This window comes from Streptopelia decaocto (genome assembly GCF_964273445.1).
Source record: "Streptopelia decaocto genome assembly, chromosome: 22".
Classification (NCBI taxonomy): domain Eukaryota; kingdom Metazoa; phylum Chordata; class Aves; order Columbiformes; family Columbidae; genus Streptopelia; species Streptopelia decaocto.
The window spans coordinates 2,983,108-3,003,232 of NC_138677.1; the positions used below are offsets into that span (position 1 = coordinate 2,983,108).

General features: G+C 64.4%; 2 protein-coding genes across 6 annotated transcripts; both read right to left on the reverse strand.

Moving 5' to 3' along the window:
• Positions 1 to 1,978: 1,978 nt before the first annotated feature.
• TMEM98 (transmembrane protein 98) lies at positions 1,979 to 7,382 on the reverse strand. Of its 4 annotated transcripts, none has more exons than XM_082070764.1 (7): positions 7,267 to 7,382; positions 5,046 to 5,233; positions 4,698 to 4,829; positions 4,410 to 4,443; positions 4,200 to 4,315; positions 4,064 to 4,123; positions 1,979 to 2,287 (listed from the first exon to the last, which is right to left on the reverse strand). In XM_082070764.1, the coding sequence occupies exons 2-7, from the start codon at positions 5,174 to 5,176 to the stop codon at positions 2,080 to 2,082; spliced, it is 681 nt and encodes a 226-aa protein (XP_081926890.1). In that variant the 5' UTR covers positions 5,177 to 5,233; positions 7,267 to 7,382; the 3' UTR covers positions 1,979 to 2,079. The 4 variants fall into 4 exon arrangements, with proteins under 4 accessions (XP_081926890.1, XP_081926889.1, XP_081926888.1 ...); XM_082070763.1 differs by having other exon boundaries at positions 5,046 to 5,250; positions 7,267 to 7,303; XM_082070762.1 differs by lacking the exon at positions 7,267 to 7,382 and adding an exon at positions 6,133 to 6,204.
• Positions 7,383 to 8,534: 1,152 nt separating this feature from the next.
• Positions 8,535 to 20,065, reverse strand: ARHGAP27 (Rho GTPase activating protein 27). Of its 2 annotated transcripts, XM_082070831.1 has the most exons (16): positions 19,956 to 20,065; positions 18,915 to 19,723; positions 15,241 to 15,669; positions 14,300 to 14,503; positions 13,577 to 13,681; positions 13,423 to 13,490; positions 13,254 to 13,341; positions 11,884 to 11,988; positions 11,322 to 11,420; positions 11,161 to 11,251; positions 10,868 to 10,981; positions 10,491 to 10,589; positions 10,154 to 10,231; positions 9,874 to 10,008; positions 9,263 to 9,368; positions 8,535 to 9,174 (listed from the first exon to the last, which is right to left on the reverse strand). In XM_082070831.1, exons 2-16 carry the CDS (start codon positions 19,701 to 19,703, stop codon positions 8,997 to 8,999), a joined length of 2,688 nt encoding a protein of 895 aa, XP_081926957.1. In that variant the 5' UTR covers positions 19,704 to 19,723; positions 19,956 to 20,065; the 3' UTR covers positions 8,535 to 8,996. The 2 variants fall into 2 exon arrangements, with proteins under 2 accessions (XP_081926957.1, XP_081926958.1); XM_082070832.1 differs by lacking the exons at positions 18,915 to 19,723; positions 19,956 to 20,065 and adding an exon at positions 17,315 to 17,509.
• Between the last annotated feature and the right edge of the window lie 60 nt (positions 20,066 to 20,125).

Consider the following 20,125-nt stretch of genomic DNA (forward strand, 5'->3'; position numbering starts at 1 on the left):
TGGCTCACTGCCCGGGCCTGCCCCGCTCCCATTGGAGGGAGGCGCTTGGAGGGGCGGTGCCCGCCGCCTCCTCACCCTGCCCGCTCATCCCGCCCCTCACCATGTGACGCGGGTCACATGACCGCCCCCCCAATCACTCCGAACCCAGCCCGGGGGTCAACCCGCGCCCCCCGGCCCGTCCCGCACCCCGAGCGGCCCCGGCGGGCGGGACCCCCATGGCCGAGCCTCGGGGCCTGGGACCACGGCGGGGCTGGGCCCTGGGGCCCCCCAAGGCCTCGCTGCTGGGGCGGGGAGCGCCCCCGAGCCACCCCCAAGCCACCACTGTTCTCCCCAAACTCCTAATCCCCCCCCAAGCACCTTCACCCCCCCCCCATCCTTGTTCAGACCCCCAAACCTCCGCTGAACCCCCTGCCACACTCTCGAATCCCCTTCAAACCCCCACAGCCCCTCCAAATCCCCTGCAAAACCTCTCCACCCCCCCCCCCCCACGCCCAACGGCCCCCCCCAAGCTCTTCCAAACCCCTCGCCAAACCCCCAAGCCCCTCCAAATCCTCTTCAACCCCCCAGAAACCCCCAACCTCCCTGCCCAGTCCTTCTAACCCCCTTCTTCAAGCTCCCCAAATCTTCCCTAAGCCCCCCCAATCCCCCTCCAGCCCCCCCAAACTCCCAACCTCCCCCCAAATCCCCTCACCCCCCCCTCCAACCTCTCCCTAAACCCCCCCACCCTCCCTCAATCCCCTGCTCAAACCTCCTCTGAACCCCCAAATCCCCTTAAACACCCTCAAACTCCCAACCTCTTCCCAAATCCCCCCCAAACCCCCCTAAGCCCTCCCCCCCAATCCCTTGCCAAACCCAAAGTCCCCCCAAATCCCCTCTAACCTTCCCAAACTCCCAACCTCTCTCCAAATGCCCCCCAAACCTCCCCTAAACCTGTTGCCAAAACCCATAGCCCACCCAAATCCCCTCCAAACCCCGCTCCAACTCCCCTAAACCCCCATACCCCCCATCCTCAGTCTCCTCAAACCACTTGCCAAACCCCATAGCCCCCCCAAATTCCCAACCTCTCCCCAAATCCCCCTAAACCCCCCCACCCCCAACCCCCTCATCCTCCCTCAATCCCCCAAACGCCTTCCCAAACCCCAAGCCCCCCAAATCCCCTCCAACCCCCCCAAACTCCCATCTTCCCAAATCCCCCCCAAACCTCTCCTAAACCTGTTGCCAAACCCCCCAAACTCCCAGCCTCTTCCCAAATCCCCCCAAATCTCCCTAAATCTGTTACCAAAACCCAAAGTTCCCCAGATCCCCTAAAACACCCCCCTAAGCTCCCTCGCCCCACCCAGCCCCTCTAACCCCCCAAACTCCCAACCTCTTCCCAAATCCCCTCCAACCCCCCCAAACTCCCATCTTCCCAAATCCCCCCCAAACCTCTCCTAAACCTGTTGCCAAACCCCCAAATCACCTCCAAACGCCCCAAACTCCCAACCTCTTCCCAAATCCCACCCAAATCTGTTACCAAACCCAAAGTCCCCCCAGATCCCCTAAAACACCCCCTAAGCTCCCTCGCCCCCCAAGCCCCTCTAACCCCCCAAACTCCCAACCTCTTCCAAATCCCACCCAAATCTCCCCTAAATCTTTTGCCAAACCCCAAAGTCCCCCCAGATCCCCTAAAACACCCCCCTAAACTCCCTCGCCCCCCAAGCCCCTCTAACTCCCCCAAACTCCCAACCTCTTCCCAAATCCCCTCCAACCCCCCAAACTCCCATCTTCCCAAATCCCCCCCAAATCTGTTACCAAACCCCAGAGTCCCCCCAGATCCTCTAAAACACCCCCCTAAGCTCCCTCGCCCCCCCCCAGCCCCTCTAACCCCCCCAAACTCCCAACCTCTTCCCAAATCCCCTCCAACCCCCCACACGCCCCATCCTCCCTCAAACCCCAGAAGTTCTCACCCTAAGCCCCCTCCGGCACCACAAACCCCCACACCAGGCCACCCCCAGACACCGCCATGTTTGGGGGGGGGGGATACCCCCCACCCCAAGGTGTTTATTGGCATGGCGGGGTGCCGGGGGGCGCCGGGGGGTCTCAGATGGCCGACTGCTCCTGCCGGAAGGCCTCGGCGGTGGGCAGCGGGCGCTCGGGCTCGGTGGCCATGGCGGCCTGGCGCAGCACGGCCATGTGCTCCTCGGCCGCCGCCAGCGAGCGCTCGACCCAGCTGCGGGCCGCGGGCTGGCGGCAGGCGCTGCGGGTCACCAGCACCAGGTGACTGACCGACAGCAGCAGCGCCGCGGCCCTGCGGGGACACGGGGACACGTCACCTCCCGCCCGGGATGGGGGGAGGCGGTGGGTTTGACACGGGGAGCGGGACTCAGTTTCCCCATCTGTAGCACAGGTGGTGGAGGTTCCCCCAACCCGTCCCACTGGGTCACCCCACAGTGTTTGTCCCCAACTAAGTGGCACTGGTGTCACTTTACCTCCCTGTGCTGTGTAGCCCCCCCCAGGTGACACGGTGGGTTTGACAACAGGACTGTGCCTCAGTTTCCCCATCTGTAGCACAGGAGGTGGAGGCTCCCCCAACCCATCCCGCTGGGTCACCCCACAGTGTTTGTCCCTCGTAAGTGGCACTGGTGTCCCTTCACCCCCCCCCTGCCCTGTGCTGGTTACCCCCCCAGGTGAGATGGCGGCTTTGCCACCAGGACTGTGCCTCAGTTTCCCCATCTGCAGCATGGGGGGTGTGCAGATGCCCCCCCTCCTCATCCTGCTGGGTCACCCCACAGTGGTTGTCCCCAGTAAGTGGCACTGGTGTCACTTTGCCCCCTGCCCTGTGCTGTGTGCCACCCCCCGAGTGACACGGTGGCTTTGGTATCAGCAGCGTGCCTCCGTTTCCTATCTGTAGCATGGGGGTGTGCAGATCCCCCCCTCCTCATCCCGCTGGGTCACCCCACAGTGTTTGTCCCCAACTAAGTGGCACTGGTGTCCCTTCGCCCCCGCCGTGCTGAGTAGCCCCCCCAGGTGACACGGTGGGTATGACAACAGGAGTGTGCCTCAGTTTCCCCATCTGTAGCACAGGAGGTGGAGGTTCCCCCAACCCATCCTGCTGGGTCACCCTGCAGTGTTTGTCCCCAACTAAGTGGCACTGGTGTCCCTTTGCCCCCAACGTGCTGTGTACCCCCCCAGGTGAGGTGGTGGCTTTGATACCGGGAGTATGCCTCAGTTTCCCCATCTCTAGCATAGGCGGGTAGAGGTTCCCCCAACCCATTCCACTGGGTCACCCTGCAGTGTTTGTCCCCAGTTAAGTGGCACTGGTGTCCCTTCACCCCCCCTGCCCTGTGCTGGTTACCCCCCCAGGTGAGATGATGGTTTTGTCACCAGGAGTGTGCCTCAGTTTCCCCATCTGTAGCATAGCGGGGGGGTGGAGGGTTCACCCATCCTGCTGGGTCACCCCACAGTGGTTGTCCCCAGATAGGTGGCATAGGGTGGCACTGGTGTCCCTTCGCCCCCCCTGGGCAGACCCCCCGAGGGAGGTGGTGAGTTTGACAACAGGACCGTGCCTCAGTTTCCCCATCTGCAGCATGGGGGGTGTGCAGATCCCCCCCCTCCTCATCCTGCTGGGTCACCCCACAGTGTTTGTCCCCAGCTAAGTGGTACTGGTGTCACTTTACCCCCCTGTGCTGTGTAGCCCCCGCCAGGTGACACGGTGGGTTTGACAACAGGAGTGTGCCTCAGTTTCCCCATCTGTAGCGTAGGGGTGTGGAGGTTCCCCCAACCCATCCCGCTGGGTCACCCCACAGTGTCTGTCCCCAGCTGGGTGGCACTGGTGTCCCTTTTCCCCCCGCCTCTGCTGGACACCCCCCAGATGATATGGTGGCTTTGCCACCAGGAGTGTGCCTTGTGCCTCAGTTTCCCCGTCTGCAGCACACGCGTGTGCAGGTCCCTCCCCCTGTCATCCCACTGGGTGACCCTGCAGTGGTTGTCCCCAGCTATGTGGCATGGGGTGGCACTCATCTTGTGTCCCCCCACGGGTGTCCCCCCACCCAGGGAGCGTCCCTGTCCCTCCCGCCACTGTCACCTGGCATCCAGCAGTTTGGGGTCCAGCGGTGGGTACATGGATCTCACCACATCGTCCACCCTGCCGGCGGCCATGGCGTTAGCCCCGGGGGACAGTGCGGTGACACCCCCATAGAGCCCCAGGACCCCCCTGTCACCTGGGGCTGATGCGTTTGGCCACCACGATGATGTCCCCCAGGCTGGCCGGTGACTTCACACGGGCGCCCGAGCCCATGGTCATGGCCACCAGCTTCTCGGTCAGCGTGTGGCAGATCTGAGGGGTGGGGGGGACAATGGGAGTGGGACCAAGGGGCACGCTTGATGACACCAGTGCCACAAGTGCCCCCAGTGCCACCCTCTGGACTCACCTTCAGGATGGCGATGCAGTGGGACACCAGACCCCTGTGGGGGAGAAGGAGGGAGTGAATCAGGGTGCTCCCCAAATCCTCATTCCCCCTGTGTCCCCCCACTCAGTGCCACATGTCCCCCAGGCCCTTGGGGACATTCCCACCCAGGGGCTGCCTTGAGGACCAACCCTTCCTGGGTTTGGTGACCCCCGAATCTTCACCACCTGGGGGGAGGGGCTGGCACTGCACGGGGGTGCCCAGCAGTGATGGGGGGGACATGGGACATGCCGGGGGGGGACACACACTCACGAGGCGTCCTCCACCCAGTCCTCGTTCTCCAGGATGGCCTCGATGTGGGGGTTGGTGATGACCACGTCATCCAGCTCCAGCTCCGAGGGCTCCGATGGTGTCTCTGTGGTCCCCATCAGGTCCACGATGGGTCTGTTGGGGACATGGGGACAACCCTGGGGACAGGGCCACCTCCTCAGGCTCCCCCCGCCCTCCCAACGCTGTGATGATGCTGGACATGGCCCCACTATTGTTCCCTCTATGATGCTGGAGGTGTCCCCAGCATCACCCCCAGCCCACGAGGTTTGGGGTCCCTCCCCTCACCCGGGGCGGTGACAGGGACGATGCCACCCCCGCGGGGACACTCACTTGGTGTCATAGTGGTGCCGGAGGTCGCCGGGGTGGCAGTACCGCTGCCGGCACACCACCACCAGCGCCACGAAGGACGCCAAGAAGATGGTGGCCAGCACCCCAATGGCCACGATGACAACGGTCTCCATGGCTGGTCCCCACTGGGGGTGACTCAGGCGTCCGGTGACATCTCAGCACGACAGGGTCTGCGGGGATAGGGGGACTGGGGAGGGGTCGGGCACCCCATGAATGATCCTGCCCCCCACCTCTGTGCACCCCAAAACACCCCGTCAGGAACCGGTGTCACCCAGTGTCACCCACAGAGGGGTCCCGGGTGGGCTGTCCCCACACGTGGGGGGCTGTCCCCACCCTGACATGGTGACATGGACCTGGGAGCCAGAGAGTGAGGTCTGGACTGTGTGGGGCCATGGGGATCCCTGGAGTCACCCTCTGTGGGGATCCCCAGACCCTGTCCCTGTGGGGCCATGGGGACCCCCAAAGCCTGATCCCTATGGGACCATAGGGATCCTCTGAGCCCTGTCCCTATGGGGCAGTGGGGACCCCCAAAGCCTGATCCCTATGGGACTGTAGGGATCCTCAGAGCCCTGTCCCTATGGGGAAGTGGGGACCCCAAAAGCCTGATCCCTATAAGGCCATGGGGACCCCCAGAGACACACTGTGGAGACCCTCAGAACTCTGTCCCTATGGGGACCCCCAGAGCCCTGTCCCTATGGGGCTATAGGGACCCCCAAATCCTGATCCCTATGGGACTACAGGGACCCCCAGACCCTGTCTCTATGAGGCCATGGGGACCCCCAAAGCCTGATCGCTATGAGGCCATGGGGACGCCCGGAGCCTTGTCCCTATGGGGACCCCCATCCCCTGTCCCTGTGGGGCAGTGGGAACCCCAAAGCCTGATCCCCATGGAGCTATAGGGGACAAACTATAGTGCCAGGCCCAGGGGACACCAGCCCAGGACAGAGCTGGCCGGACCCCTGTGTCACCACATAGGACAGCCACTGTGTCCCCTGCAGGTGCCACTCTGGGGCTGGGGGGGGACACCCCATTCTGGTGGGTGGGGGGCACCCAGCCCTGCCCTCCCTACCTGCTGCCAGCCGGGAGCCACCGCCGGGGACAGGGACACGGGGACACGGGGACGGTGCCACTTCCGTACCACGCGTGCAAACACCGCAGGCGCCCGACCTTTACACCCTGACTAATGCCTGGGCCCCCCCAGCGCGGGGGGTGCCAGACGTGCCCCCCGAGCTTTCCAGCCCCACCTTTCACCCTCCACTCCCCCACTAAATCCCATTGAATTTTAAGCCAGGTTTAGTGATTTGGCTTCAGTTCCCAGGCCGGGTGAACTTGTTCCCGTCCCCCCCTCCGCGACACAGGGCTGGGGAGAGTGAAGTGGGGGGGTTGGGACACAGTGGCCCTGTCCCCCCTGCTTTTCCCACTGTGCTTAATGCCTTAAGAGGGATTTTGGGCACCAAAACTCGTTCTGAGCTGTAACCCCTTGGTGCCTGGTCTTGGGGGTTGCTGGGGGCGGGCACAGCCTTGCGGGGGGGGGTCCAGATCCTGCTTATGCACCACTGAGCATTGGGGGGGTCCTGAGCAACAGTGGGAAATGGGGGGGCCCTGCCAGGGTTTGGGGGGGCGAGTCGCTTCTGGGGGGGCCCTAGAAGGGGGTAAAGATGGGGGGCGGCTGAGGGGGAACCAGTGAGGGTGTGGGGGCCCATGTGAGGGTCTGGGGGGGGGTCACCGCTGGGGGGTCCGATATGATCCCTGGGTCCTGCAAAGCCCCGGTTGGGGACACACACACATGGAACTTATGGGGTCCCTCGGGGGGGGTCGCTCCGGGGGTTTCGAGGCGAGGGGGTCGCTCTGAGGGTCCCGCACGGTTCGGGGGGGCCCTCCCGGGGGTCCCAAGGGGCGGGGCGGGGGGATCGCTGGGGGGTCCCGTACGACCCTGGGAGGCGGGGGGTGACTCTGTGGGTCCCGGGGTGGGGGGGGTCGCTCCAGGGGGTCCCGCGCAGCTCCGGGGGGGGAATATCACTCCTGAGGGTCTTGGGGCAGTCGCTCCGGGTGTCCCGAGAGGGGGGTGACCCTGGTGTCCCCCCCGCCCCGTCGCGCTCCCCCGGCGGGTCCCGGCGCGGGACGGGGCGGAGCGACCCCCCCCGGTACCCCCCGCGTTCCTCGGTCCCCTGGGCCCCCCCCGGGTCCCCCGACACCCCCGCACCTGGAGCCGCGGCCGCCGCGCACAAGATGGATCCGGGGAGGGGGCGCGGAGCGGGGGGGGCGGGGGGCGGGCAGGGGGCGGGCAGGGGGGCCCAGGCCGGGATCTGCCCCCGCCCCCCCCGGCCGGCCCCGCCCCCAGCCCCGCAGGGTCCCCACGGCGTCCCCAAGTGTCCCCTTGTGTCCCGAAGTCCCTTCGCTGCATCCCGGAGCATCCCAAAGTGTCCCAAAGTGTTCCCGCTGCAGCCCGAAGTGTCCCGTCGTGTCCCCTCGTGTCCCAGAGTGCCCCCTGCTGCACTTCCAAAGCATCCTGTCACCCCAAAGTGTCCCCTTTGTGTCCCAAAATGGCCCCACTGTGCCCCAAAGGGTCCCCATCCTGTCCCCGTTGTGTCCCCTTATCCCAAAGTGCCCCCACTGCACCCCCAAAGCGTCCCATTGCACCCCAAAGTGTCCCCTTTGTGCCCCAAAATGTCCCCACTGCATCCCCAAGTGTCCCCATAATGTCCCCTTGTGTCCCAAAGTGCCTCCTGCAAAGCATCCCCTGGCACCCCAAAGTGTCCCCTTGTGCCCCAAAGTGTTCTCACTGTATCCCAAAGGGCCTCTGTCCTTGTCCCCATCGTGTCCCCTTGTCCCGAAGTGCCCCCCACTGCCCCTTCCGAGCATCCCATTGCACCCCAAAGTGTCCCCTGGTGCCCCAAAATGTCCCCACTATACCCCTAATTGTTCCTGTCATGTCCCCTCATGTCCCAAAGTGCCACCACTACACCCTCAAAGCATCCCCTGGCATCCTGAAGTGTCCCCACTATATCCCCAAGGGTCTCCATCCTGTCCCCATTGTGTCCCCTTGTATGCCAGTGACCTCTTGTGTCCCAAAATGTCCCCACTGCAACTCAAAGTGCCCTTGTTGCATCCCTAAGTGTCCCTGCCACATCCTAAAGTGTCCCCTCTATAACCCAGCCACCCTGTCCCAAACACACTGACCTGTGCCTGTTGTGCCCCAAAGTGTCACCACTGTGTCCCAAAGCACCCTCCTCCTGTCCCTGCCACATCCTGTAGTGTCCCTGTCACTTCCCAAAGCATCTCAGCTGTGTCCCTTATTGTCCCATACCGCCCTGCTTGTGTCCCAAATCATCTCCATCATGACTCAGAGTGTCCCCAACCCAGAGTGGTGACTGTGGGTGATGGGGGCTTGTGTCCCACTGGCACCCACTGTGCTGCTGGTGTCCCCAGGGATGTCCCCGTGTCCCTACCAGAGACATCTCGTCCTCACAGCTAAATGGGCTCTTTATTCGGGGACATGTTGGTGGGTTCCTGACAGACAAAGTCCCCACGGGCACAGCCCGGTGTCACCCTGCCCACCCTACCGGTGGCACCATCCCTGGGGGCACCTCACCTGGGGACACTGGGTCTGTACCACCAGCGAGATGGGGACTGCAGGGCTCCAATGTCCCTTTTTGACTGACGGGACCCCCCCAAACCCCACGTACCCCCTGGGGCTCAATGTCCGTAGATCCAGAGTGAGTGGCAGGGGAGGACGGGGCGCTTGTGGTGTCCCCAGCTCTGTCACCCCCTCCTTGAGTCACATCCCGGAGCCACCGCGCTGCCCTTCATCAAGCTCACGATTGCCACCACCCCCAGTCTGAGGTGACACGTGGCCAAGTCCTTTCCCCTGAGATGCTGCTCCTTCATGTCCTCCAGCCCAGGGCTTGTCCCCAGGCATGTCCCCAGGGGGGTTTATCCGTCGGGGAAGATGTAGCCATACTGGTGCAGGATGTGCTCCACCACCTGGTTCTGGAACACCATGTGCATGGCCATGGTCCCCTCCTCGGTGGCCGGGCGCAGCAGCGTGGGGCCGAAGACGATGGCGACGCTCTGCACCGACATGCGGTTCTCCTCCTTGTGCTCGATCACCCTGCGGGGACAAGGGGTGGCGTCACCTGGCATGTCCCCAAACCCAGCTCCTGTCCTGGGTTGGGTTTGGGGGCTGGGATGGGTGTCACCTGCAGAGGTGGCGGAAAAGGACCTTCATGGTGTCATGGTGGGCGGGTGGGAGGGAGAACACGAGGTCACGGACGCAGCGGCCCCGCCGGGTCGGGTCCTGCATCTCTGCGAGGGGGGGACAACACGGGGGGTGCTGGGACATGTGTCCCCATCCCTGTCCCCATCCCATCCCATCCCATCCCATCCCATCCCATCCCATCCCATCCCATCCCATCCCATCCCATCCCATCCCATCCCATCATGTCCTGTCCCATCCTGTCTGCTCTGTCCCATCCCATCCCTTCCCGTCCCATCCCATCTGATCTGTTACATCCCATCTGTTCCATCATGTCCCATCCTGTCAACATCTGTCCCATCATGCCCCATCCTGTCCTGTCTGCCATGTCCTATCCTGTCCTATCCTATTTGTCCCATCCAATCTGTTCCATCCCATCCCATCTGTCCCATCATGTCCCATCCTGTCCTGTCCCATCGTGTCTGCTCTGTTCCATCCCATCCCATCCCATCCCATCCCATCCCATCCCATCCCATCCCATCCCATCCCATCCCATCCCATCCCATCCCATCCCATCCCATCCCATCCCACCCCATCCGTGTCCCCGGCCCTCACTGATGGCAGCGATGAACTTGTCAAAGTGGCTGAAGGGGACGAGTGGCTCCGGCAGCTCACGGAAGAAGAGCTTCAGCGCCCCAGTGACAACGTGGACGTCCTCCCAGCGCCCGTCATCCAGGTCCAGGTGCTCGTCTGTGGGCCAGGGCAGCACCTCAGGCAGGTCCCAGCACCCCAGGGACAGGCGAGGGTCCTTGTCCCTCCCTCCCTGGGCAAACCGCTGTCACCCGGGGGGGATAACATCCCATTTGTCCCCTGTTGTCCCTGCGGGTGACCCTACCGTGCTCCACTTTGTAGCGCAGTTTCTGGATGGTGGCCAGGTTGCCGCTGACCCGGTACAGCCCATCGATGTCCAGCCCTGGCAGAGGACAGTGGAGATGGGGTTGAAGTCACTTTTTGATGTGACACCAGCCACCAGCTCTGGGTCCCCACATGTCCCTGCTGTCACTCGTGGTGACAGTGACCGATATGGCCATGCCGGTGCCCGCAGCAGCCAACACTGGGCTTTCAGGGCAAACCCAGCAATGGAATTTTGGCTTTCCCCAGGGTGTCACCATGGAGGTGTCACCATGGAGGTGCACCCCGGTTGTCCCTGTCCCCATCCCCAGCTCGGGTACCTCTCCTCTCCACACTCTGGATGCAGAGCAGGACGAAACGCGGCACCGTCCCGCGCTCCCGCTCGCACAGCGCCTGCAGTGAGCAGCCGAAAATCTGATCTGGAAAAGAAGAACCCAAAACAGAGGCTTGAACACACAGCTGGGTGACATCAAAATGACACCCCGGTGGCAGGGACGGTGCTGGGGACATCACAGAAGGGTCCATTCCCATAAGGGTGGTGGAAAGGGGTGTGACATGCCTAAGCCCATCACCGTGACGTTGGGCCTGGGGTTGGGGTTTGTCCCCCAACCCGCTGTCCCTGCTCCATACCCTGCTGTCCCCAGCCACCCCCCACCCTGGAGACACCCCGAGGGGGCTCAGCCCCCCCAGCACCCACCCTTGATGTAGCCCCTCTCGCGCAGGGACTGCAGCGTCGGCCGCCTCTGCAGGAACTTGCGCAGTTTGGTCCGGACTTTGCTGGAGTCGCTCTCGCCGCTGGTGCTGCCCATGGCTGCCGGGGACAGGGGACACGTCACCGGTGTCCCAAGGAGGTGGGGACACCATGGAGTGGCCGCCACAGTGGTGCCGGTGTCACCCGAGTTCCCAGTGTATGACTTCGCTGGTGCCACCCCTGTGTCCATCCCTGTGCCACCCCGGTGTCTGTCCCCACGCCGGGGTGTCCCCCCTCACCTGCCCGCTTCTCCTCGCCGCCCCCCAGCTTCTCCCGGGAGCCGAATTCTGCCCCGTTCTCTGCGTCCTCCTTGCCGGGGACATCGGTGCCCTGGGGAAGGGACAGCGTGAGACCCCTGTGACCGTCCCCAGGGTGACATGGGGGGGTGGCAGGCGCTCACCATCCTGCCGATGCTGTCGGCGATGGCCTTGTGCCAGGCGGTGATGATCTGCTCCGTGTCGTGCTGCAGGAGGAACTCGGAGCCGTCCCGCGTCCGCAGCTGCGGGGACAGTGGCAGCGTCAGGCGGGGACATGCAGGGACAGGCAGGGCCATGGTCACTTGGCTCACTCGGTCACTACCCCCAAGTTTTGGGGGCCGGGTTATGGCTGAGAACGGCACCCGACTCATCACACCAATGACCCCAACTATTTGCTGAGGTAGCTGGAAACCTCCTCCCTGTGTGAAGCCCAAGAGGAAAAACCCCTCCAGGAGTGGGGACATCCCTTGGGGACATGTTCCTGCCCATAGGAAAGGGACAATGGCTGGCAGCGTGGCCCTTTGCTCCCAGACTGGGGACACTGTCCCCACTGCCACCAAGCCCAGCGCGTCCCCTCCACCACTGGTGGAATGAACTGGGAGGGTGCTGGCGGTGCCACCAACCCATGGCCACATGTGGACGCCGGTGGGTGACCGCTGTCCCCCCCACTGTCACCACTGTCCCCTCCACTGTCACCGGGCTCACCTCCAGGACGTGCTTCTTGCTGGACTTGTCCTTGGTGGCCCAGGCCAGGGTGGCCCCGCGCAGCTCCACCGTGTGCTCGGGGGTGCTCAGGGTGCTGGGGTGACGCTGTGGGAACAAGGGGTGAAGGTGACACTGCTGGCACCCACCCAGAGGGCTGGGGACACCAGGGTCCTGCTCTGAGCGGGGGCTGCAGACTTTTAGGAGTGGCATTTGTCCCCTGGGGGACAGCTCTGTCCCCTCCCCTGGCACTGGGGTCCCTCTGCAGGACCAGGATGTGGTGCTGGTGACATGGGGTGGGTGTCATTGGCACCAGCTTGGGGACAACCGGGTCCTACAGCCACCTTGTGGGACAGTCCCAGCACTGACCCTGGGGGTCTTCAGCTTTGGGGTCCCCCTTGGTGACATCCCCATGTGGGGGCAGCATTAATGTGGGTGGCTGTCCCTGTCCCCAGGAGGGGACAGTCGCTGGGGGTTGTCACAGGGGACAAGCCTTGTTCCCTTGCGTTTGGGTGGCTTTGGCCTCACTAAGGGGGTTTCCAGAAGGGCCCCCCCAGGAAGAGCCCTGCACCCGTGTCCCAGTGGTGTGTCCCCCCCCGGGTGTGTGTCTGTCCCCTGTCTGTCACCGCAGGGTGTTGCAAGACCCACGGCAGCTTCTGCATCCGGCGGCGGGTGCTGGGGGGGCTGTGTCGGGTGCTGCTTCCTCCCCGCTCGCCCCGACAAGCTCTGTGTGTGGGGGGGTCACCCCAACCCTGGCCCAGCTCCTGCGGGGGAGGTTCTTGTGTGCGGGGGAGGTGTGACCACATGGGTTGGCTTGAGGTGACCCAGCCTGGGGCTGGGGGGGGTCTGGGCCCCTCCCAGGGGTGCTGGGTCTGTCCTGGGGGTGCTGGACTCATTCCATGGGTGCTGGCCCCATCCTGTGGGTGCTGGCCCCATCCCATGGGTGCTGGCCCTCTCCCATGGATGTTAGCCCTATCCTATGGGTGCTGGCCCCAGCCTGCAACTTCTGGCCCCCTTCCATGGGTCCTGACCCTATTCCACGGGTGCTGGCCATATTCCGTGGGTGCTGGCCCCATCCTACAGCTGCTTGCCTTGTCCCATGGGTGCTGGCCCTGTCCCATGGATGTTAGCCCTGTCCCATGAGTGCTGGCCCCATCCTGCAGGTTCTGGCCCCCTCCCATGTGTCCTGACCCTATTCCATGGGTGCTGGCCCCATCCACAGGTTCTGGCCCCCTCCCATGGGTGCTGGCCCCCTCCCACGGGTGCTGGCCCCCTCCCATGGGTGCTGGCCCCCTCCCACGGGTGCTGGCCCCCTCCCATGGGTGCTGGCCGCCTCCCATGGGTGCTGCCCCCCGAGGCTGTTGGGCTCTCACCAAGGCGCCGGCAGCCGAGTGCTTGGAGTCCCTGAAGAAGGTGAGGATCCCTCCCTCCAGCACCGTCCAGGAGGAGCTCCAGTTCTTCCTGGGGGGGACAGGGGTGTCACATGGGGGACAGCCCAGCCCTTGGCCCCTCCAACCCCAGGGGACACCGGGACACACTCACCGGAGCCGCTTCCCTTTGTCTGCCGTCTTGGTCCGGTTGAGCACCCCGGCTTTTTCGAGGCTTTTCAACTGGAAGGGAAATCCAGGGCAGGGGTGTGTGTGTCACATTTGTCCCCTGCCCCTCTTGGGGTCACCCACCCCCCCAGGACACTCACCTTCTCCTCCCGGGGGGACGGTGACACGGGGCTGTGCCAGGCGAGGGACCCGCTGTCCTGGCTGGAGCCGCTGCTGGCGCGCTGGTGACGGCCACTCGGGGGGCCCTGGGGGGAGCGGGTGATGCTGGGGGTGCCCGTATCCCATGGGTGCTGGGCTGGGTGCCCACTGCACCCCCAGCCCCTGCCCTCGGCTGCGGTGGCCCCAGGGGGGTGCTTGTCCCCTGGCAGATGGCCCTGTCCCCATCCGTGTTCCATCCTCATTCCCAGCCTTGTTCCCACCCCTGTCACTGTCCCTGTCCCATTTCCTGTCCCCATCATTGTCTCTGTCCCCATCCCCATCCCTAGCTCTGTCCCCATTGCTACCCCTGTCTCTATACTCATCCCCAGCCTTGTTCCCATCCCTGTCACTGTCCCTGTCCCCATCCCAGTCCCTGTCCCCATCCCCATCTCCATCCTTGTCCCCATCCTTGTCTCCATCTATCTCTGTCCCTATACTTATCTCTGTCCCCATCCCAATCTCTGTCCCCATCTCTGTCCCTATCCCCATCCCTGTCCTCATCCCCATTATTCACCCTGTCCCCATCCCTATATCTCTAGGCCCATCCCTGTCCCCATCCATATCCCCATCTCCACCTCTATTCCCATCCCATCCCATCCCATCCCATCCCATCCCATCCCATCCCATCCCATCCCATCCCATCCCATCCCATCCCATCCCCGTACCGTGTCAGACGTGAAGTTCTCCGGGTAGAACACTTGGCCATGTCCGTACCAGCCCGGGGGGGAGCTCAGCTCCTCGGGGCGCCTCGGGGACAGACAGACAGCGGCCCCCTGATCATAGGAGCCCACGGGTGAGTAGTCCTCCTCAGGATAACCCTCCAGCTCATCTGGAGACAGGTCGGGATAGTCTGTTTCTGGAGTGGGTGGCTGGAGAGAAGAACAAGGTCAAGATCATGTGCCCACCAAGAGTATCCGTACCCCCAAGCCATGGCCAGCCCAGGTGGGGGCTGTCTCCATCTGCATATGCATCTCTACCTCCATCCCCATCCCCACCTCCATCCCCATCCCCACCTCCATTCCCACCCTCATCTCCATCTCCATCTCAATCTATCTCCATCTCCATCTCAATCTATCTCCATCTCCATCTCCATCTCATCTCCATCATCTCCATCTCATCTCCATCTCCATCTCCATCATTTCCATCCCTCTTCTCCTCCTTCTCCTTCTCCTTCTCCTTCTCCTTCTCCTTCTCCTTCTCCTTCTCCTTCTCCTTCTCCTTCTCCTTCTCCTTCTCCTTCTCCTTCTCCTTCTCCTTCTCCTTCTCCTTCTCCTTCTCCTTCTCCTTCTCCTTCTTTCTCCTCCTCCTCCTCCTTCTCCTTTTCCTCCTTCTCCTCCTTCTCCTTCTCCTTCTCCTTCTCCTTCTCCTTCTCCTTCTCCTTCTCCTTCTCCTTCTCCTTCTCCTTCTCCTTCTCCTTCTCCTTCTCCTTCTCCTTCTCCTCCATCCATGTCCCCATCCCTGTCCCCATCCCTGTCTCCACCTCCATCTCCATTCTCCATCCCCATCCTCATTGCCACCTCCATCATCTCCATCTCCACCTCCATCATCTCCATCTCCATCCCCATCTCCACCCCCACCCCACGCCCAGGCCTCTCCGGGTGCTCACCCTCTGCTCCATGGGACCGTACCGCGTCACCCCAGGGTACATATCCCGGGGGCTGCCTCCGTCTCCTGCCTGGGGGGGGTCCCACGACGTCTCACCTGTTACCGAATTATAGAAAAAGGCCTGTCCGCTGCCTTCGTCCACGTGCTGCTCCCACGCGGGAAACTCCGGGCTGTGGGCGAGCGAGGAGGCGGGAGAGGCGGCGGGACTCACTCCATCTTCTGCCTGCCCAAAGGGACAGTCCCACGTGGTCTCGCCCGTCACCGGGTTATAATAAAACAAATGTCCGCTCTCCGTGTCCGTGTGCGTTTCCCAGTCCGACACGGAGCTGCCGGGCTCCTCCGGGGCCGAGCCGGCGGCCGCGGCTTCTTCCTGCAGCTCCTGGATGTTGAGGTAGATGGGGGCAGGTGCCTCCTCTGGCTCCTTACGCGCCTGGGGGGACACGGGTGGGTCACTCGGGTGCTGTGGTTGGCAGTGGGTGCTGGGGATGGCGATCCTGGGGTGTCCATCCTGCCCAGGCACCCCCTGAGAGCAATGGGGTGTCAATGGCCGGGAGGGTGAAGGGCACCCATGGCACCCCGTGGGGCAGGGAGCACCCAGCTGGCAGTGGGGATAAGAGTCTGGTCTGGGCATGGAGATGCACTTTGGGATTGGGGTGTCGTGGTCCCCAGTGTCAGCACTGGTACCCATGTCACCCACTGTGCCTGCACCCTTGGGAGCTGCACCCAGGGCTTTGGCATCAGCACCCAGCACTTGCACCCTCATCATCTGCACCCCAATCATCAGCATCAGCACCCAGCGCTTCACCCTCATCATCTGCACCCCAATCATCAGCACCCAGCACTTTCACCCTCATCATCTGCACCCCAACCATCAGCACCCAGCACTTGCACCCTCATCATCTGCACCCCAACCATCAGCATCAGCACCCAGCACTTCACCCACATCATCTGCACCCCAATCATCAGCATCAGCACCCAGCGCTTCACCCTCATCATCTGCACCCCAATCATCAGCACCCAGCACTTCACCCTCATCATCTGCACCCCAACCATCAGCATCAGCACCCAGCACTTGCATCCACATCATCTGCACCCACATGGTCTTCACCCACATCACCTGCACCCACAGCATCAGCACCCGGCACTTGCAGCCACATCATCTGCACCCCAAACATTGGCATCAGCACCCCAGAACCTGCATCCACATCATTTGCACCCCAGCCTTTGGCATCAGCACCCTCAGTGCTCGCACCCGCATCGTCTGCACCCACACATCAGCACCCCCAACATCAGCACCCCTGGGACATCACCGACACCCTCATCACCTGCACCCCCAGCCTCTGCCCCACATTGCCAGCACCCAGACCCTCCGCGCCCCCATTGCCAGCACCCTCAGTCACCCCCCAGCACCCCAGCCCTGTGGCTGAACAGGCCTGAGACCCACAGCCCCACCACCACACCCCAAAATCAACACCCGGAGCACCCCCAGTGCGGCCAGCTGGCTGCCCCCCATCCATGGGGCTGTTTGGGGGCGTGGGGACGTGTTCCCTGGGACCAAGCACCCGTGGGTGGTGGCAGCGGGGGGTGTCCCTTCCTGCCACCCTTTGATCCTCCCTCCAGCCTCCAACGGCTGCGGGGACAAAGTTTCCCAACCCAGCCCTGCCTGTCACCCTGCGGGGGGGACAATGGGTTGGGTGTCCTTGGGGACACCCTGGAGTGGAGGGGGACAGCAGATCCAGTGTCCCCATGGACACCCCATCACCCTCCTCCTTAGAGCCCCCCCTGTACTGTGGCGAGTGGGGCTGGAAACCCAGCGCAAGAGGCCACCATCAGCTTGGGGACAAGGGGGTGACAATAGGGGACTGAGCCCCCCCAGCCACTCCCATGGGTGCACCCCGGGGGTTTCTCTCCCTTTGGGGAGCCGGGTGCCCCTCACCGCTTTGGGACGGGCCTCGTGTCACCCGCCGGTGCCACCTCCACAGCCTGGACACCCGGGGGCATTCGGGAGGTGGCTTGGAAAGGGGACACCCAACACCCCCCACCCCCAGCGGGGTGCACCCATGGGTGCTGCCTACCTTCCCCAACCGCAGCAGCCGCGACACCCGGCTGCGGGACCGCTGCAGAGCCCCCGACACCCCGTCGCCCATGGTGGGGGACACTGGGGGGACACAGCCGGGGGGGACGGCGAGGGGCTGCGGTGACGCCGATGGTGCCTGTGCCGGGCCCAGCGCCGCTTCCTGCCGGGCTCAGGAGCGGAAGAGCCGCCGCCGGGCCCAGCCGTTGGGCGGAATTGGCTTTTTTTGGGGTTGTTGTCACCCCGGCGGCCGCCACCGCGTCACCCACCACCCATCACCCAGCAAAGACAAGGCCGAGCGAGCAGGAATCGCACGGGGACCGGCACAGGGACACACGGGGAATGTCCCCCACAATTAGGGTGGCCCATCCGCCATCATGTCACTCCAATGGCCGTGGCGTGGGGACAAACCGGGGGGGGTGGTGGTGTCCCCCGTGTCCCCTCAACACCAGGGTCACCCCGTCCTGGTGGGTGCACGTGGTGTTTGGGCCCTGGCGGTGCCGACACCGGGTGGTTTTGGTGCTGGTTGGGTTTGGGTTGGGGAGGGGGATGGCACCGGGGTTGGGGACATCACTGTGTCCCCCCCCGGATGGGGAACGGTGGCCTTGGGGGTGCAAAGGTCAACGGGGGTTCACCCGGCATGGCTGGGGCTGCAGGGTGCTAATTGGGGTGCAACATGGGGTGTAAAATAGGGTGTAAAATAGGGTTTAAAATGGGATTTAAACCCCAGCTGCCCACCCCCAACACCCCCTTTCCTCCAGCAACCCCCCCTCTGGGCACCACAGCTGCCCTTGAACCCCCAAAGTGGGGGACATGGGAGCTCAGGGTACTGCAGATGCCTGGGGTCACCCCAAAAATAGGTGCTGGGGGGTGTGTGTGTGAGCAAAGACACAGGACACCCCCCCGCCATGACCCTCTGGTCCCACTGCACCTGGAGAGCACGCCGGGGGCACCCCCACCCTTGGGTGCCCCGAAACCAGAGGGGTGCAGCGTGGGGGGTGCTGGGAAGGGCCCCTCGCTACTTACAGGTGTGGGGTGAGCGCGGTTTTGGGGCGGCGGGGGCCGGGGTGCCCCCAGCACCCACCTCCGGCTGGGGTGCTGCGCCCAGGTGTGACACCCGCCCCGGCGGGGAGGAGCCGCTCGCGCCCTGTTAACCCCTTTCTGCCCTTTTCGCCCCAGAAACAGCATTGGGAGGGGGTGTGGAACCCCCCTCAAAGACCCCTGGGTGGCACTGAACCCCCCCCCCGGGGACAATGGGGCTCTGCACCCCGGGGGGATGCGGCTGTGGGGACAAAGCGGGGGGGGCGCAGAGCGCTGTGCCCAGGGGTGCCCGTGGGGGTGGGGAAACTGAGGGGCAGCGCGGGGAAGGTTCTTGGGGTGGGTGCCTTGATAAACCTGTATTGGGGGGGGAATTGTCCCTCGGTTTGGGGACATGGGGGTCCCGGGGGTGGCAGTGGTGCTGGGGAGCCCCTGGGTGCCAGCCCACCCTGTGCCACCACATCATGCCGGGGGGGGGACATTGAAGAGTCAGGGGGCCCCCCACTGCCCCTCAACTCTCCCAGCGCTGCCTTTGAGGGGCAGCACTGGGGGTGTCACCGTACCTGAGCCGCGTGGCCGGACCCCGGCCACCTCCTGGTGTCCCTGTCCCTGCCGGGGCCGTGCAGGGTCTCGGAGCGGCTCTTGCCAAGCGGGCGAGTGTGTCCGGGGGGGTCACTGCGCGACCCCATAGCGGTGGCACCGTGTGGTGTCACCCGTGCCAGGTCATCCAGGGAGTGCGAGGGGCGCACGGGCTCGGTGGGGTGGGGGGGCAGCCGGGGGGGGACCCGAAAAGAGCTGAGGACCGGCGTGGAGTCCCTCCGGGGTGCCAAGTCCCTCGGGGACACCGAGTCCCTCTGGGGCGCCAGGTCTCTTGGGGACACTGAGTCTCTTCTGGGTGCCAAGTCCCTCCTGGGTACTGAGTCCCTCTGGGCTGCCAGGTCCCTTGGGGACACTGAGTCTCTCCTGGGCGCCACGTCCCTCCGGGTCACCGAGTCCCCCCGTGGCACCGCGCACCCCCCAGCCGTCTCCTCCGTGTCGGCGGCGCCGATGAACCGATACTCGTAGGCCGGCGGCTGCTGCGGGACGAGCGTGGCCGGATCCGTCCCGGCGCGTCCCGGCGGCGGGGGCTCGAGCGGGGCCGGGGTGGCCATGGGGGGCAGCTCCTTCACGTACTGGGCAGGGATGTAGAAGGGCCGGGTGTCCCCGCTCCTCTTGACGTGCCACCAGTGGTGGTTGGTTCTCTTGAGCAGGACGTAGCGCTCGTTGGGTTTGATGGACACCAAGGTCCCGTCCTTGGCCCGGTACTCGAAGCCGTACTCCACCAGCACCAACGCCTCCTCCGCCGCCTCCATGGCCGCGCCGGCGCCTCTGCCTGCGGGACACGGGGTGGGGAGGGGGTGACCGCAGCTCCCGACCCCTCGGGGACACCGAGAGACACAAGTCGAGGGGTCCCCGTCGATCCCCAAACCGTGCGGCAGTTCCGCAAACAACCCAAACCCGCCCTGGGGTCACCGCCACCATCCTCACCCACCGTCCCCAAGCCACCAAAGCCACCGAGCCCCAAGTCCCAGAGTCCCCAAAGCCACGGATCCCCCCGATCTCACCTCGGGCCGGCGCTGGGGTGCGGCGGGGGCGGTGGGTGTGCGCGGCTCTGGCTCGTGCCCGCGCCGGGCTGGTCCCGACTCGCCCCGGTTTCCTGCCGACGCCTCCACCAAAGACGGGGCCGGGCTCTGCGGAGCGTGGGGTGCCCGGCCCCCGGCTGCAGGAGCGGGAC

Coding starts and splice junctions, on each gene's coding strand:
- ARHGAP27 (XM_082070831.1), bottom strand. CDS start 19,703: ATGGAGGCGGCGGAGGAGGCGTTGGTGCTGGTGGAGTACGGCTTCGAG. Junction 10,232..10,490: donor CCAGAGTGTGGAGAGGAGAG/GTACCCGAGCTG, acceptor GTCCTCTGCCAG/GGCTGGACATCGATGGGCTG. Junction 10,009..10,153: donor GCGCTACAAAGTGGAGCACG/GTAGGGTCACCC, acceptor CCTGGCCCACAG/ACGAGCACCTGGACCTGGAT.
- TMEM98 (XM_082070764.1), bottom strand. CDS start 5,176: ATGGAGACCGTTGTCATCGTGGCCATTGGGGTGCTGGCCACCATCTTC. Junction 4,444..4,697: donor GACTGGGTGGAGGACGCCTC/GTGAGTGTGTGT, acceptor TCTCCCCCACAG/GGGTCTGGTGTCCCACTGCA. Junction 2,288..4,063: donor CCCAAACTGCTGGATGCCAG/GTGACAGTGGCG, acceptor GTGTCCCCGCAG/GGCCGCGGCGCTGCTGCTGT.